Below are 14275 nucleotides of genomic sequence, written 5' to 3'. Positions count from 1 at the left end.
TAGACCTTGAAATATCACTTCCTGCTGATGTTCATTGTGACTTGTCTGTGGACCCGAATCCGACATAACTTTTTAGACGTAATAATCAGAAAAGGATTTCCAGACACTTTGCCCCAGCAATGGGATTTCGTGGATCGTGATACTTATCCTCAGTTTCCCTCTTCCATTTCTCTCAACCATGGCCCAAAAAATCAAATTCAGTGACCTCCTCGAACCAACGTTCGCAACCCGACTAGCACCGGACAATGCACCATGGGTGTATAGACTGAATCATTCTCCTAATATAGTTGTCAAAGTCGGAGATAGCATACGCCTATCTGAAGCTGCAAGCATGAAGTTCGTCCACAGCAAAACATCCATTCCAGTCCCCGAGGTCTACGATGCATACATTGACGAGACGGATCCATGCAGGTATCTTCTTCTGATGGAGTACATTGAAGGGGATGTGCTTCGGGACGTTTGGGATACAATGTCTCTAGAAGAAAAGGAAGAGATAGTGGGGCAGTTGAGGGGGTATATAGATGAGTTGAGGGGGGTTATGGGGATGTTTATTGGGAGGGTGGATGGTGGTCCTTGTGAGGATCAGGTTTTTGAGAGTGGTACGAAGGAGTTATGGTCCCTATGAAACAGAGGAGGCTTTTAATGAGGGGATCGTTGAAGCCATGAGGACTTTTTCAGGGGGCATCTTTACAGAGATGGTTGTTGACATGGTGAAAGCTCTGCCGAAGCATAAGTCTGTGCTTTCGCATGGTGACATTGCTCCTAGGAATATCATTGTGCGTGGTGGGAAGGTCGTTGCGATCCTGGATTGGGAATTCAGTGGGTTTTATCCCGAGTATTGGGAGTATGTCAAAGCGCTTCATCTTCCGAGTTGGGAGACAGGGTGAATTAAGGAAAGGGTGGTAGATAGGATTATGAAGCCGTTTCATATCGAACATGCAGTCATTAGACAAGTTCGAGATGTCTTCATGTAGATGCTTTGGGAGTATCGTGTCAAAGTTCAAGCCTGCATATTTTTCTCCAAAAAACCGAACTATATCATCTATTGTATCTGGAACTTTATACCAATGGCCTTGTTCTGCATAGACTTTCCATTCAAGATTAATACCCATCGCCTGTAGTGCTTCCATCACGTTCTTCCCGTATTCCAGCGGAACGACATCGTCTTGGTCTCCATGACCGAGGAATATGGGGGTATGTCGACAAACCAGAAGTTCGTTCTTAGCTTTCGAAAGATTCATAACATCCTTCCTTATAAATCGAGCGACCTTGACGACCGGGTCCTCAGCATCCCCACCGTCTTCTTCATCACCAGATTCATCACCAAAAGGGTTCTCGTCCTCTTCTCCGTCATCCCCTCTCCTGATGCCAAGCAAACTGTTAATCTCGTCCTGAAAAGGCAGCCACCCACTCATCCCAATAAACCCCCCAAACCCCATACACTTCTCTTCTTCGTCCCTATCAAAGGCCAGCAGAACATGCAACGACATTGCACACCCTTGGCTCAGTCCGCCCAGAAACACCTTCTGCAACCCCCTTTCGCCTAGCTCCTTAGCCTCTTCCGTCACAATCTCCTTCACCATCTCATAATTGTCCGCAACCCTTGGCACTGCAACTCTTCTCTTTCATAAGGATCCTCAAAAGATGAATTATCGAACCAGATATTCATCGCCAGCCTTTTCTTTGCAGTACATCGACGCTTCGGAGCCGTTGGAACGACGAATTTTAGACCGGGGAATTTCTGTGCGAGAGTAAGACCGGATGAGGTAGTACATGTCAAGAAACCTGGTTTGACGGGATTCGTGGTGTCTTGAGAGAAATGGAGCGCGTTGGAACCGCGGCCATGAAGAACAATGAAGGTATGAGTATGGGTGGAGGTGGGGTAGATGATCAGGGGGTCTACGTTTGATTTGGGCATTGTCACAGCAGGAAGACATAGGTATATTTCGTAGAAGAGGTCTGAAGTTTGGATTAATGACCGGCGCGGAGAGCGTGCCTTGGCTGATGCCGGAATCGGTCAAAGATATATCCGGGCAGCAGGCGGCTCAAGCAAAAAACGTCTGTGCGTTCAGAACTGTCTAAAAGAGGTTAGGTAGACAGGACACCGATTTCGCTCCAAGCTGTATCAGTATCTTCTATATAATGTAATGGCTTCCTGACCTTTTCTGGAGTTTCCTTTGTTTCTCTTCTGGAATTTCCTCTCTCTCTCTATCTCCTGGAATTTCCTCTCTCTCTCCATCTCCCATCTACTCATTTCCGCAAACATCACCTCTTTGTTCCATTTCTTTCTTCCTTTCATCTCTCCTTTCTCTTTTCTTCACTTCTTCTTGTCTCTTCTCCTCGTCAACATGATTTCACAATGCTTTCCTCTATCTCCGTCTGGGTGAAGAGGTGATGATGGGCAAAGAAGAGGAGGGGTATAAGTAGACTCAAATTCTTCACCTACGGGAATGATTCTCACGGATTCATTAAGAAAAGAGGATGGCGATTCAATAGACGAAGATCCAGGGATGTATTGAGGAATGAAAAACCCCAGTCTAGGAAATATATACTACATACTCCTTATCTATCGGTTTCCCACAATACCCTGGTGATAGATCAAAGGAAGCTAAGCTTATGCTGCCACCGCGCTCCCTTCTCCTCCAGATGCCATGCCGTGTGTTCATTTCGTATTTACTCATCAACGACGGAAGCAAACTTATCCGTCATGGCCTGGACGAGCTCCTCGTACTGGACGCTGGGTTAGTTGTATGTAAATGGAAAGGGGAATGGCTGTGAAACTTGCCTTCTTCGTGATCTTCTCCTCTCCTTCGCTGGGCACCTCGAACTTCATGCTTCGGAGTTGCGACTGCAAATCGCTAGTTGCCTCTCGGATCTTGTTCCAGCTTTGACCTTGGGCGACTGCTTTTTGAGCCTCGTCGTGGAAGCCCATCATGGCCTTCATCATCCACTCGGTCTTCCAGATGGGGCAGAATTGATCGTAGTCACTGTATCCATTCTGTTGCAAGAAGTCTTCCTTGATCATGGCAGCCACATCCAAGGTGATCTTATCAGGATCGGACAGTGCGGATTTTCCGACCAGTTGTACGACCTGGTCCAATTCTTCCGAATCAGACAAGAGCTGCTTGATACGGTCTCGGAGCCTTGGGAATTCGGGGAAGTCCTTCTCGTAATATTTATCTAGGACACCGGTATATTTGCTGTAACTGACGGATGTGTTGATCGAGGGGAAGTGTTTACGTTGGGCGAGTTTCTTGTCGAGACCCCAGAAGACCTGCACAATACCCAATGTACTGCTAGTAACAGGATCCGAGAAATCACCACCAGGAGGGCTGACGGCACCGACAATGCTAACACTGCCCTCGCGATTCGGGCTACCAAGGCATTGCACCTTGCCAGCACGCTCGTAGAAACTGGCCAGCTTGGCACCCAGATAGGCAGGGAAACCTTGATCAGCAGGCATTTCTCCCAAACGACCGGAAATCTCACGAAGAGCCTCAGCCCATCGAGATGTGGAGTCAGCCATCATGGCGACGTCCTTCCCTTGATCACGGAAGTATTCTGAGACAGTAATTCCAGTGTAGATGGAAGCTTCACGGGCAGCCACGGGCATGTTGGAAGTGTTCGCGATAAGAGTTGTACGCTTCATGATCGGCTCCTTTCGTCCATCGACATCAATCGAGAGCTCAGGGAAGTCCATTAAGACTTCAGCCATCTCATTTCCACGCTCTCCACATCCAACGTAGATAATGATATCACTGTTTGAGAACTTGGACACAGACTGAGAGATGACAGTCTTTCCGCAACCGAAAGCACCTGGAATAGCAACAGTACCTCCCTGGACACTGGGGAAGAGCGCATCCAAGACTCTCTGTCCGACAATGAAAGGCTTGTCCGCCGCAAGCTTTTCAGTTGTCGGGCGAGGTACACGAACTGGCCAGGTGTGCATCATGCTGTACTCGGTCTTCTTGCCGTCAAACTCGACCTCTAGAATCTTCTCGTCGACCTTGTAACTTCCTGCCTCCGCAATTCGGGTGATGGTACCCCTTGCTCGTGGTGGCAGGAGAATCTTGTGGTCGTCCAAGAGAGAGTTTTCGTAGACGGTACCCCAGATATCTCCACCAGTGATATGGTCCCCGACCTTCATTGTCGGTTTGAAGTCCCAGCTCTTCTCTCGATTCAACGAGGGGGCAGAAATACCACGGGGAATGTAGATGCTGTTTGACGATTCCGCAATCGATTTGAGGGGACGTTGAATACCATCGTAGATTGTTTCCATCAAACCAGGTCCTAATTCGACGGATAGGGGCTTTCCGGTTCGCAGGACAGGATCTCCGACAGTTACACCAGCTTCCGTATATCAGCATCTCCTTCTACAGATTGTGAATGTGCCCCATACCTGTTTCCTCGTACACCTGGATTGTCGCTCTGTCTCCTTCAATTCGAATGACCTCACCGACGAGGTTATCATGGCCGACGCGGACCTATGTAGGGTTAGATGCGCTGCCAGATATCTGCAACTGCCTCACTTACCAATTCGTACATAGCAACTCCGATCATGTTCTCTGCTACAACGACGGGCCTGCCAGAAATCAGAATCTTGGGGCCATACGATATATGATGGATTCTGGGAATGGAGGACAGGCACATACCCGGAGACCGAGTAAATGGAGCCTGCAAGCTGTCATCAGTTACCAGCTCCTGAACGGTCGTATTCGCGGAAACGCACCATATTGCTCTTCGCCATCAGCGTCTCTGGCTAACTTCTTCGGACCCATGTTTGCGGGTTTGTCCAGCGGCTCTGGATGATGCTCGTGGACTGGGGCTGGCGGCAGAGGTAATGGTACTGGACCAGGCGAGCTGGGAAGTGGAGGGAGATCTTCTATTCGGGTTGGCGTACTCGGTCGAACAGACAACCGTTCAATGTTGCGGTAAGTGACGAGATCATACAACGACGGGCGGGCGCGCAATCGAGGACGGAAGCCAACGTTCATTCACAATGCCCAGTTGGTGTTGGAGGGCGAGATGGGATAGGTCGTCTGGGATAGCTTGGTAGATAGCTCAACCAGTGTGCGGGCGACCAAGCTTCGGTCAGCATGCGACGAATCAGGCAAGGCGCCGTGTATTTACGTGGGTTTTACCGTAACACCGCCAGCTTATCGACCCCTCTGGTAATCTCGTTATACAGAGCACCTTATTATCTGGTATTTTTGCACGAGGAAGCGGAAATGGAGGTCCCTCTAGCTGCTATTTGTGTGAGAGTATCATGGCTGGCATTTGAACGTTACCCATCATCCAGCATTGTCCTCCTAAACGGGGAGATATACACTCGTATATGTATATTGCTTACTCCGTATACCCTCCTGTTCACGTGAATCACCCAGTAGTAGCGAATGCATGGGGCTCCCTTCTCCTCCACCACGCCTTACATCTTAGCTCTTGCTTAAGTACTAAACCACCATCCTCCCTCTGCCCCAGCTTGTCGTCGACCCTTTACGAACTATGATCAAGCACACTGTGCTTCAGCAGATCACCCCCAAGTACAGCTCTTATCCCTCTGCCGAGAACCCACTGTTCTATCTACCTCAACCGCTTTGTCGGTGGCACCTGGCCGAGCCAGCTCTCCATCACTAACCAGGACTCCCATATCGTGACGAAACTAATACTTGAGGCCATATCTGGATATCCAAGGTTTCCAGAGAGCCCTGTGAAGAGAGATCCCTTTGAAAACACCCACCGAAGAGCGGCACTCCCGCTGTTGTCGTCCTGGCAGACGATCACTCCCACTCAGCATCCCCATCCACCTCCGACGGCCCATCCACCCCGATAACCCCCTCATTTCCTTCCAGCACAACCATCTCAGCACCAACCCTCACCGAACAACAGGCAGCGCAGTCCTTACAACGCGTTATTGCCGCAAGCATAGATAGCACGTCGCAGCAAGAGTCACGAGAGGCAGCCCAGGCATCTCCACCTCGGGTCCTCGGTCGCCGACGTCGACACAGCTCTGCAGAGCCGGAGCAAGTAGATATTCACGAGGGTCCAGAGCCCTCCGTGGATATCCTGCAAACTGAGAACGAGCATCGCCGAAAGCGCAGACGTCAAGCGTCTAGAATGAGATTAGACGGAGAAACCAGTAATTCGAATGGAACCTCGAGGCCATTCTCAAACGGTTCGGGGGCCACCCCGCTCCATAAAGCTGCGCTCTCAAATTCAACAAACGGCACACGGGGTTCTTCAGCCTCCATGAACGGCTTATCGAATTCAAATGGACTTTTCAATTCAAGTACCAAGAGCAAGCCTACGTATTTTGGGCACGACCGGGAGGAAGTGACAAGAATCCTGATCCAGGCCCTCACGGACCTAGGCTATAACGGTGCTGCTGCGAGTTTGAGCCAAGAATCTGGCTATGATTTAGAGAGCCCGGCCGTTGCAGCTTTTCGAAATGCGGTTTTGCAGGGCGAATGGGACGAAGCAGAGGATCTGCTATTTAATAAACCGATGGAGGAAGGAGGGGTCAGTATACGTGGAAATGGCCTGGTTCTGCAAGAAGGCGTCGACAGTAACGTGATGCGGTTCTGGTTAAGACAACAAAAGTTCCTGGAGCTCTTGGAGCAACGGGATACCGGCAGAGCTTTGATGGTACTCCGACTAGAACTAACCCCTTTATACCAGGATATTGGCAAACTTCACTTTCTCTCGAGGTAGATTGATGCGAGTCCCTTTGAAAGAAGCTTTTACTGACTGGCCACACAAGCTTACTGATGTGTCAATCAGTGGACGATCTCAAAAGAAAGGCCGAATGGGATGGTGCAGGGGGTGATTCACGGTATCATCTTTTATCTGAGCTCTCAAGTAAGTCCAATATTGGTAGAACCAGGACTTAACTAATGATTATTCAGAATGCATTTCGCCTTCAGTTATGTTGCCAGAACACCGATTAGCTGTGCTCTTACAGCAGGCGAAGCAGAGCCAGATATCAAAGTGCCTGTATCATAATACCGCGACTTCACCCTCGTTATATCAGGATCACACCTGCGATCGAGACAATTTTCCAGTGACGCCATTTGTCGAGCTCAAGAAGCACAGTGGTGAAGTCTGGCAGGTTGTATTCTCTCATGATGGCTCACGCTTGGCGAGTTGTGGCCATGACGGAACCGTTGTCATTTATGAAGTTGGATCTTTTGAAGTCCTCCACACACTTTCAGATCATGACAAGGGCGTTGGTTCACTTTCATGGAGCCCTGACGATTCGATGATTGTCACATGTTCTCGGGATAATCATGCCCGGTTATGGGATGCTAATGTAAGCTTTTTATACCGTTCTATCGATTGCCTTGCTGACATCAAACAGACTGGTGAACTCAAGCGGACCCTAGCCCGTTTTGGAGAGCCTGTAAGCAGTTGTGTGTGGGCGCCTGATGGACAGACGTTCGTGACTGGCTGTCTTGATAAAGATCGCAATCTTTGCCAGTGGGGCCTGAACGGAGAGCTCATATACGACTGGGGTCAGCCCCATCGAATACAGGACCTCGCAATGTCCCCCGATGGCCATCGCCTCGTTGCCATGAACCACGAACAGCTCCTGCACATTTACAACTTCGTAACACGCGAGCTCGAGTATGAGATAGATCTCAAATCGAAGTTAGCATCCGTCGCCATCAGTCAAGATTCGAAATATCTTCTTATCAACAAAACCGACGGCGAGGCCCGTATGTTTGATTTAGACAGCCGAGAATTCGTTCGAGTTTTCAACACCGGTGATCTATCAAATGAATTCATCATCAGATGCACCTTTGGTGGAGCTAACGAGAGCTTCGTCGTGACGGGGAGCAAAGGTATGTTCACAGAACTCAAAAACGATGTTCGACTTACTCACACTTTGGCTTAGACGGCTACATCTATATCTGGCATAGAGAAAATGGAGTTCTTGTCGAGAAGTTAGATGGGCACGCGAGGGGATTTTGCAATTCTGTTTCATGGAATCCCAAAAATCCGTGCATGTTTGCCTCGGCAGGCGACGACAAAGTAGTTCGGATGTGAGTAAAAATTTATAACGAAGCCATTAGTGTTGCATAGAGCTAATGTTGATAGATGGTCCAACGAAGATCCTCGGTTGAAATCATCGTAAGGTTCAAGGCAGTCTGATGGATCACAATGATTTGAGCCTTGCTGTAACGTAGAACAAGACTGGATTGCATCATCACATTGGACGGCGAATCTGGAGAACGACTCAGAGCTGAGGCTGGGAATGGGGAATGGAGCATTTCTGGGCATTTGTTTAGGTGTTTGGGCACAGAGGAAGCGGGTCTACGGCTGGGGTCTTTTTATGTTCTTTTCTTTCTAGACAGCACAGCTCGTATAGATTGTCATGGGTACCTTACGGTTGGCAAGACGAAGCAGATGCATACCTAGGTTACTGTATTCAGTGTCCTTCGAAATATTGAATAAACTTAGGGATTTTCCTCATCTCAACATTGCAGAATTGGAGAAAGAGATATGTACCTTAACCAATGTCTATATTCCTTTTCTGCGGTTTTAGGCTAGTTTGAGGGGGCTCTAGAAGAAGTCTAAGCTACCAAACCCCTCTACAAATGGCTACCTTATATTAATGAACAAGATGCCAGTAACGTCTAACAAGCCCAATTCTATAATCCGAGGGATCCCTGTATTTCGTACCTTATTTTAAGCCTCCCCTTGCATCATGTCTCTCGATTTCATCAGCCCAAGGTATCGCGCTCTGTGCGCCTCTCTTCTCCACTGTCCGAGCGGCAGCTTTACATGCGAATCTGATAACCTCCTCATCAAGAGGCTTGTGCTTGTATTCTTCAGATAGGCTAGTGCCAGAGGGCAAAGACTTCCGCACAATACTGACGGCATACGCACCTACAAACGTATCACCTGCCGCTGTCGTATCCACGACTTTCTCAACCTTCTCCGCCTTAATGTAGCCCGCCCCTCCTGCTGCTGTGGCATAATAAGCCCCCTTGGCACCCAACGTCACAACCACATTCTGGACGCCTTTCCGCAAAAACTCCGACGCAAGTCCCTCCCACTCAAACCCCTCCTTTTCCACTTCTTCAACCCTTCGTCCACTCAAAATCGCTGCTTCGCTCTCATTGACGATCAAGTGCGTGATAGCGGTATATGCTTCCTCGGGCAACTTCACAGCAGGCGCGGGGTTAAGCAAGACATCTACCCCAGCCTTCTTCGCCGTGTCCAGAATCTGTAACACTGTCTCTAGCGGGATTTCCAGCTGCATGACTATCATATCCGGAAGTGGCGTGCCCAGAGATTCAGGAGCGCGGAAATCTTCAGCTTTGAGAGTGTAATTTGCTCCCGGGTTCAAGAGGATGCGGTTCTCGCCGGAACCCTCCTCGACAATAATCACAGCAACGCCGGTCGTCTGTCCCTCGACAATCCTGATCCCTGACGTGTCGATGCCATCCCGCTTCATGGACTCGACTAACGGGGGGCCGAACTCGTCATGCCCCACGCCTCCCACCATCTTGACCACGACATCCGAGGTTGGGTGCGTCTGGGATGAAGAGGGCTTGGGTCGGGAGAGCCGCGCACATGCTACGGCTTGGTTGGCGCCTTTACCACCGGAGCCCGTGGAGAAAGAGGTCGCCGTGAGGGTCTCGCCGCCGATGGGCACCCGGGGAGTGTGGGTGACGAGGTCAGTGTTTAGAGAGCCAATAATGGTTATTGTCTTTGGAGCCATGGTGAACGAGGGAGAAGGGGTGACTTGATTCCAGTCACGATATCCAGGTGAGAGCGAGAGGTGCTGATATGAGACCCAGGCTCAGGGGTGGGAACTTGAACTGGTCACAACGATAAATACGAGGATAGAATGTTTGGAATATATAGGCTGGCATATGAATCAGTCACTGTATGAGTTTTCGTGAATAGGTAGATAGGAGGTCTCTTTGGATTCTGAGATTTTAGTGGGTTGAGGCGTTTGGCTTCACGCCCGCCTTAGCACGCCCACTTCTGAATATGATACTCCGTAATTTGCAATAGAAACTTACATTACGGGCCGGGGTCAAAGACAGACCGTGGAGACTAAGGTTATTCCAAGGCCAGTCTCAAGGTACAGGACAGTCGTTACTTATTCCCACCACTCGTCAAGTGCTTGGCCGTTGCCGTGGCGGTGGTGTTGACCGTTTGACCGTTGATGCCAGGCATCCTCAGGCATCACATTTCAGCCACAGATCGCCAAGCCCCTTGCCATAGCGGGAACAGTCATGTACTTTTGTACAGCATACCGCTGCGTACGAGGGCACGCAACTCCCACGAGAATCTCAAAGGCAACCGCATCGTCGACAACGCGGCTATAACCTTCACTTCCCCTCCTATCCATCCCTTCTCAAAGACCTCCAGAAAGCGACGCTGGTTGCAGATTCGTCCCCCCCTTTCAAAATGTCCTCACAAGCCGCCGGAGGCATCTCAGATCCTGGCCTAATAACGTCAGTATCCCCTGGGCTTCTCTGCTTTGCGCCGTGACGCTGACAAGTCCCGTAGGTTGGTCAACAAGCTGCAAGATGTGTTCACGACGGTCGGTGTCCAGAATCCTATCGATCTTCCTCAAATAGTGGTCGTGGGCAGTCAGTCAAGTGGGAAGAGTTCCGTGCTGGAGAACATAGTAGGACGAGACTTGTAAGGACAGATACCCTCAACCGGAATCATACCTAACCTGTACTGCAGTTTACCCCGAGGCACTGGAATTGTGACGAGAAGGCCGCTCGTTCTTCAGCTCATTAACCGCGCACCAGCAGCAAAGACAAATGGGCTCAAGGATGAGGTAAACACAGATTCTGATAAGGAAGCAAACGTCGACGAGTGGGGCGAGTTCCTCCATATTCCAGGCCAGAAGTTTTATGATTTCAACAAGATTCGAGACGAGATTGTTAAGGAGACAGAGGCAAAGACTGGCCGCAATGCCGGCATCTCCCCCGCTCCTATCAACCTCCGAATATACTCTCCCAATGTCCTCACCCTTACACTCGTCGACTTACCCGGTCTGACAAAGGTCCCAGTCGGTGATCAACCAAGGGATATCGAGAGACAGATCAGGGAGATGGTGCTCAAGCAGATCAGCAAACCTAATGCGATCATTCTTGCGGTGACGGGAGCGAACACCGATTTGGCCAACTCAGATGGTCTGAAGCTCGCCCGAGAAGTTGACCCCGAAGGGCAAAGGACGATCGGTGTTCTGACAAAGGTGGATCTGATGGACGAGGGAACAGATGTCGTGGATATCTTGGCTGGAAGAATTATTCCCCTCCGATTAGGATACGTCCCAGTGGTGAACCGGGGGCAGCGGGATATTGACAACAGGAAGCCAATCACCGCCGCGTTGGATAATGAGAAGAACTTCTTCGAAAACCACAAGGCATACCGAAACAAGAGCTCGTACTGCGGAACACCTTACCTGGCGAGGAAGCTGAATCTTATCTTAATGATGCATATCAAGCAGACCCTACCAGATATCAAGGCGCGCATCCAAGCTTCGCTGCAGAAATACTCTGCAGAACTCCAAAGCCTGGGTGACTCCATGCTGGGCAACAGCGCAAACATCGTGCTTAACATCATCACCGAATTCTCGAACGAATGGCGCACTGTCCTGGAAGGAAATAATACCGAATTATCGAGTGTTGAGCTTTCAGGAGGTGCTAGAATCAGTTTCGTTTTCCACGAGCTGTACTCCAATGGTATCAAGGCCGTGGATCCTTTTGACCAAGTCAAGGATGTCGACATCAGAACCGTCCTCTACAACTCTTCCGGATCCTCCCCGTCCCTCTTCGTCGGTACTGCTGCTTTCGAACTCATTGTCAAGCAACAAATCAGACGATTAGAAGAGCCAAGTTTGAAGTGTGTATCATTAGTATACGATGAGCTTGTCCGTATTCTCACACAGTTACTGGGGAAGCAACTCTTCCGACGGTACCCCCAGCTAAAGGAGAAATTCCACGCGGTTGTCATCGCGTTCTTCAAGAAGGTTATGGATCCTACAAACAAGCTCGTCAAAGACTTGGTCTCTATGGAGTCTTGCTATATCAACACCGGACACCCTGACTTTTTGAATGGTCACAGAGTAAGTTGCCCGTATGGATTAGGTCATCACCATCACTAATACGTTTATCAGGCCATGGCAATTGTCAATGAACGACACAGCCAATCAAAACCTGTCCAAGTTGATCCCAAGACAGGAAAACCAATACCGTCCACACCGGCGCGGGCAGGAAGTCCCCCACTTGATACGAACGGGTCAGATGGTGGCTTCTTCGGCAGCTTTTTTGCATCAAAGAACAAGAAGAAGATGGCGGCCATGGAACCTCCACCACCAACCCTGAAGGCATCTGGCACACTGTCAGAGAGAGAGACCATCGAGGTTGAGGTCATCAGTAAGTCGAATGCTATTCTTGAATTTTATCTTCCTACTGACCTGGTTAGAACTTCTCATCAACTCCTACTACAATATCGTTAAGAAGACATTGATCGATATGGTACCCAAGGCAATCATGCTGAACCTCGTGCAGTAAGTATTAGCCATGCAGAATATCACGTTCGCAATTAACGCCTCCCAGATTCACGAAGGATGAGATGCAGCGAGAACTTCTTGAGAACATGTACCGGACTGATACGCTCGATGACCTCCTGAAAGAAAGTGACTACACGGTCCGCCGGAGAAAGGAATGCCAGCAGATGGTCGAGTCACTATCCCGCGCAAGCGAGATTGTCAGCCAGGTACAATAGGGGGCGACTTGGCATCTAACGCAGAGGCCCTCCCGGCCAGCAAGGACCCCCGAGACGGGGGCAACCCTGATGGTCTAGATCTTGACAGCATTTGGTATGCCGCCTCCCCAGACCTTTCCCACCAGCACTTTTTGATACGATACCTCTTCTGGCGCGTGTAATGACGTGGACTACATGCTTGCGGCGGTGGACAGACGGCATGTCATTGTCAACCCAACATTAGCAGGAAGCATAAGGCGAATGATAGCGATGATGATTGTGTGGTTTGGTTTTATTTTTTTCTTTTAAAGTTTCACGTTATTTCTCCTGTTACCTCCATCCGTCCTCTTCCCCCGAACCATCCCATCCATCCTAGATAGTGCACGCAAGAGAAATAAAGAAAGAGAGAAAGAAAAGAATTACCACCACGCCGCTGCTCTGATTGATTGATTGATTAATTTGATTGCATGGGTTGTGTCGACGTCGACGTGAGGCTAACATACCACCCTCCCCCCCTTCTGCACCAACCCTCGATTCTTCCCTTCCCGCCTCTCTCCCTCTCTCAACCCACAGGAACACACATACACACACACACGCACAAAAGAGAGAGAGACCTCGTTTTCGTCCCACCGCTCCTCCTCCCCACGACGACGTGGCACCCGCCCCTCCCTCCTTGTCTGTTTGCGTTTGCGTTTTGCATGGTTAACGCGGCTCGCGGCTGCGGCTGCGGTAGCCCGGCGGGAAGAAACTTCTCCCCCTCCCTCCCTCCCTCCCTCCCTCTCATGTACCTTACCTTATGGAATTGGAATTGGAAGAAAAGTAAGAAAAAAGAAAGGGCCTCGAAGGGGAATTAATGAATTAATGAATCAATGAATTTAAATTGCACAGGAGGGAGGGAAGAATGAATGAAAGGAGGGGATATAAAGTAGGTAGGTGTCAAATAGCGTTGTGTTTGGAGTTGTGTGGGATTGAGATTGAGAGAAGAGGGGGGAGGGATAGAGAGGGAGGGGGGAGAGGAGGGGAGGGAGTATTATTATTATTACTTCTGTGTTGTTGTTTGGGTTTGGGGTTTGGAGTTTGGGGTTTGCCATATAGATAGAGACCTGGAGCTTGACTTCGAATATTGATATATTCATATTTGATATTAACCTCCTGCTCATCTATCCTATCCTATCCACTCATTTATCAGATAAATAATAGATCGGGAGGGGGGGTAAAATCACCTCACTTATTCACTTATTCACTCACTTCCAACCTCATTCATAACACGACACCTCACAACACCTCACAACACCACCACCACCAACACCAACAACACCATCAAAAGAAAACAAAAATGCAGATCCACAAACCCCTCGCAGCAGCGCCAAGGACAACCGAGCAGGAGCTAGATAATAAATCATGGAGTGAGCCGCCGTCGCCGCCGCCGAACCCGCCGCCGAGTCCTTCTTTTTGGGGGGTGGAAGGAGGGAGGGAGGGGGAGTGGGAGTGATTGATGGGGGGTTTTTGTGTTTGGATTGGGGGAAAGGGGAAAAGG

The 14275-nt window shown here is 49.6% G+C and overlaps 6 protein-coding genes across 6 annotated transcripts; 3 read left to right on the top strand and 3 right to left on the bottom strand.

Annotated features, from left to right (window-relative positions):
* Window positions 1–52: 52 nt before the first annotated feature.
* Window positions 53–943, top strand: M430DRAFT_33849 (hypothetical protein). Its single transcript, XM_024866444.1, has one exon. It carries the CDS (start codon window positions 179–181, stop codon window positions 623–625), a length of 447 nt encoding a protein of 148 aa, XP_024723375.1. The 5' UTR covers window positions 53–178; the 3' UTR covers window positions 626–943.
* Window positions 944–1022: 79 nt separating this feature from the next.
* Window positions 1023–1955, bottom strand: M430DRAFT_117406 (hypothetical protein; the record flags this gene model as incomplete). The annotated part of the gene is given in 3 exon segments (XM_024861666.1): window positions 1023–1220; window positions 1275–1602; window positions 1617–1955. Coding segments are annotated over 3 exon segments (828 nt in total), but the record flags the coding sequence as incomplete, so codon positions are not given.
* Window positions 1956–2673: 718 nt separating this feature from the next.
* Window positions 2674–4778, bottom strand: M430DRAFT_48905 (hypothetical protein; the record flags this gene model as incomplete). Its single annotated transcript, XM_024868027.1, has 6 exons — window positions 2674–2730; window positions 2786–4350; window positions 4400–4484; window positions 4534–4582; window positions 4653–4674; window positions 4730–4778. The coding sequence occupies 6 exons, from the start codon at window positions 4776–4778 to the stop codon at window positions 2674–2676; spliced, it is 1827 nt and encodes a 608-aa protein (XP_024723373.1).
* Window positions 4779–5977: 1199 nt separating this feature from the next.
* Window positions 5978–8251, top strand: M430DRAFT_216111 (hypothetical protein). Its single transcript, XM_024864537.1, has 6 exons — window positions 5978–6704; window positions 6758–6855; window positions 6903–7306; window positions 7355–7838; window positions 7892–8039; window positions 8095–8251. The coding sequence occupies exons 1-6, from the start codon at window positions 6115–6117 to the stop codon at window positions 8129–8131; spliced, it is 1761 nt and encodes a 586-aa protein (XP_024723372.1). The 5' UTR covers window positions 5978–6114; the 3' UTR covers window positions 8132–8251.
* A 249-nt stretch (window positions 8252–8500) lies between these two features.
* M430DRAFT_33848 (hypothetical protein) lies at window positions 8501–9900 on the bottom strand. Its single transcript, XM_024866443.1, has one exon. The coding sequence runs from the start codon at window positions 9722–9724 to the stop codon at window positions 8681–8683; it is 1044 nt and encodes a 347-aa protein (XP_024723371.1). The 5' UTR covers window positions 9725–9900; the 3' UTR covers window positions 8501–8680.
* A 522-nt stretch (window positions 9901–10422) lies between these two features.
* M430DRAFT_96680 (hypothetical protein) lies at window positions 10423–12759 on the top strand (the record flags this gene model as incomplete). Its single annotated transcript, XM_024869979.1, has 6 exons — window positions 10423–10469; window positions 10525–10659; window positions 10708–12097; window positions 12149–12407; window positions 12457–12541; window positions 12591–12759. 6 exons carry the CDS (start codon window positions 10423–10425, stop codon window positions 12757–12759), a joined length of 2085 nt encoding a protein of 694 aa, XP_024723370.1.
* Between the last annotated feature and the right edge of the window lie 1516 nt (window positions 12760–14275).

This window comes from Amorphotheca resinae (assembly GCF_003019875.1).
Source record: "Amorphotheca resinae ATCC 22711 unplaced genomic scaffold M430scaffold_3, whole genome shotgun sequence".
In the NCBI taxonomy this organism is placed as follows: Eukaryota; Fungi; Ascomycota; class Leotiomycetes; order Helotiales; family Amorphothecaceae; genus Amorphotheca; species Amorphotheca resinae.
The sequence above is the reverse complement of the archived record's forward strand: the minus strand, read 5'-3'. Positions and strand labels throughout refer to the sequence as shown.

Coding starts and splice junctions, on each gene's coding strand:
- M430DRAFT_33849 (XM_024866444.1), top strand. CDS start 179: ATGGCCCAAAAAATCAAATTCAGTGACCTCCTCGAACCAACGTTCGCA.
- M430DRAFT_216111 (XM_024864537.1), top strand. CDS start 6,115: ATGAGATTAGACGGAGAAACCAGTAATTCGAATGGAACCTCGAGGCCA. Junction 6,856..6,902: donor TCTTTTATCTGAGCTCTCAA/GTAAGTCCAATA, acceptor ATGATTATTCAG/AATGCATTTCGCCTTCAGTT. Junction 7,839..7,891: donor CGTCGTGACGGGGAGCAAAG/GTATGTTCACAG, acceptor ACTTTGGCTTAG/ACGGCTACATCTATATCTGG.
- M430DRAFT_33848 (XM_024866443.1), bottom strand. CDS start 9,724: ATGGCTCCAAAGACAATAACCATTATTGGCTCTCTAAACACTGACCTC.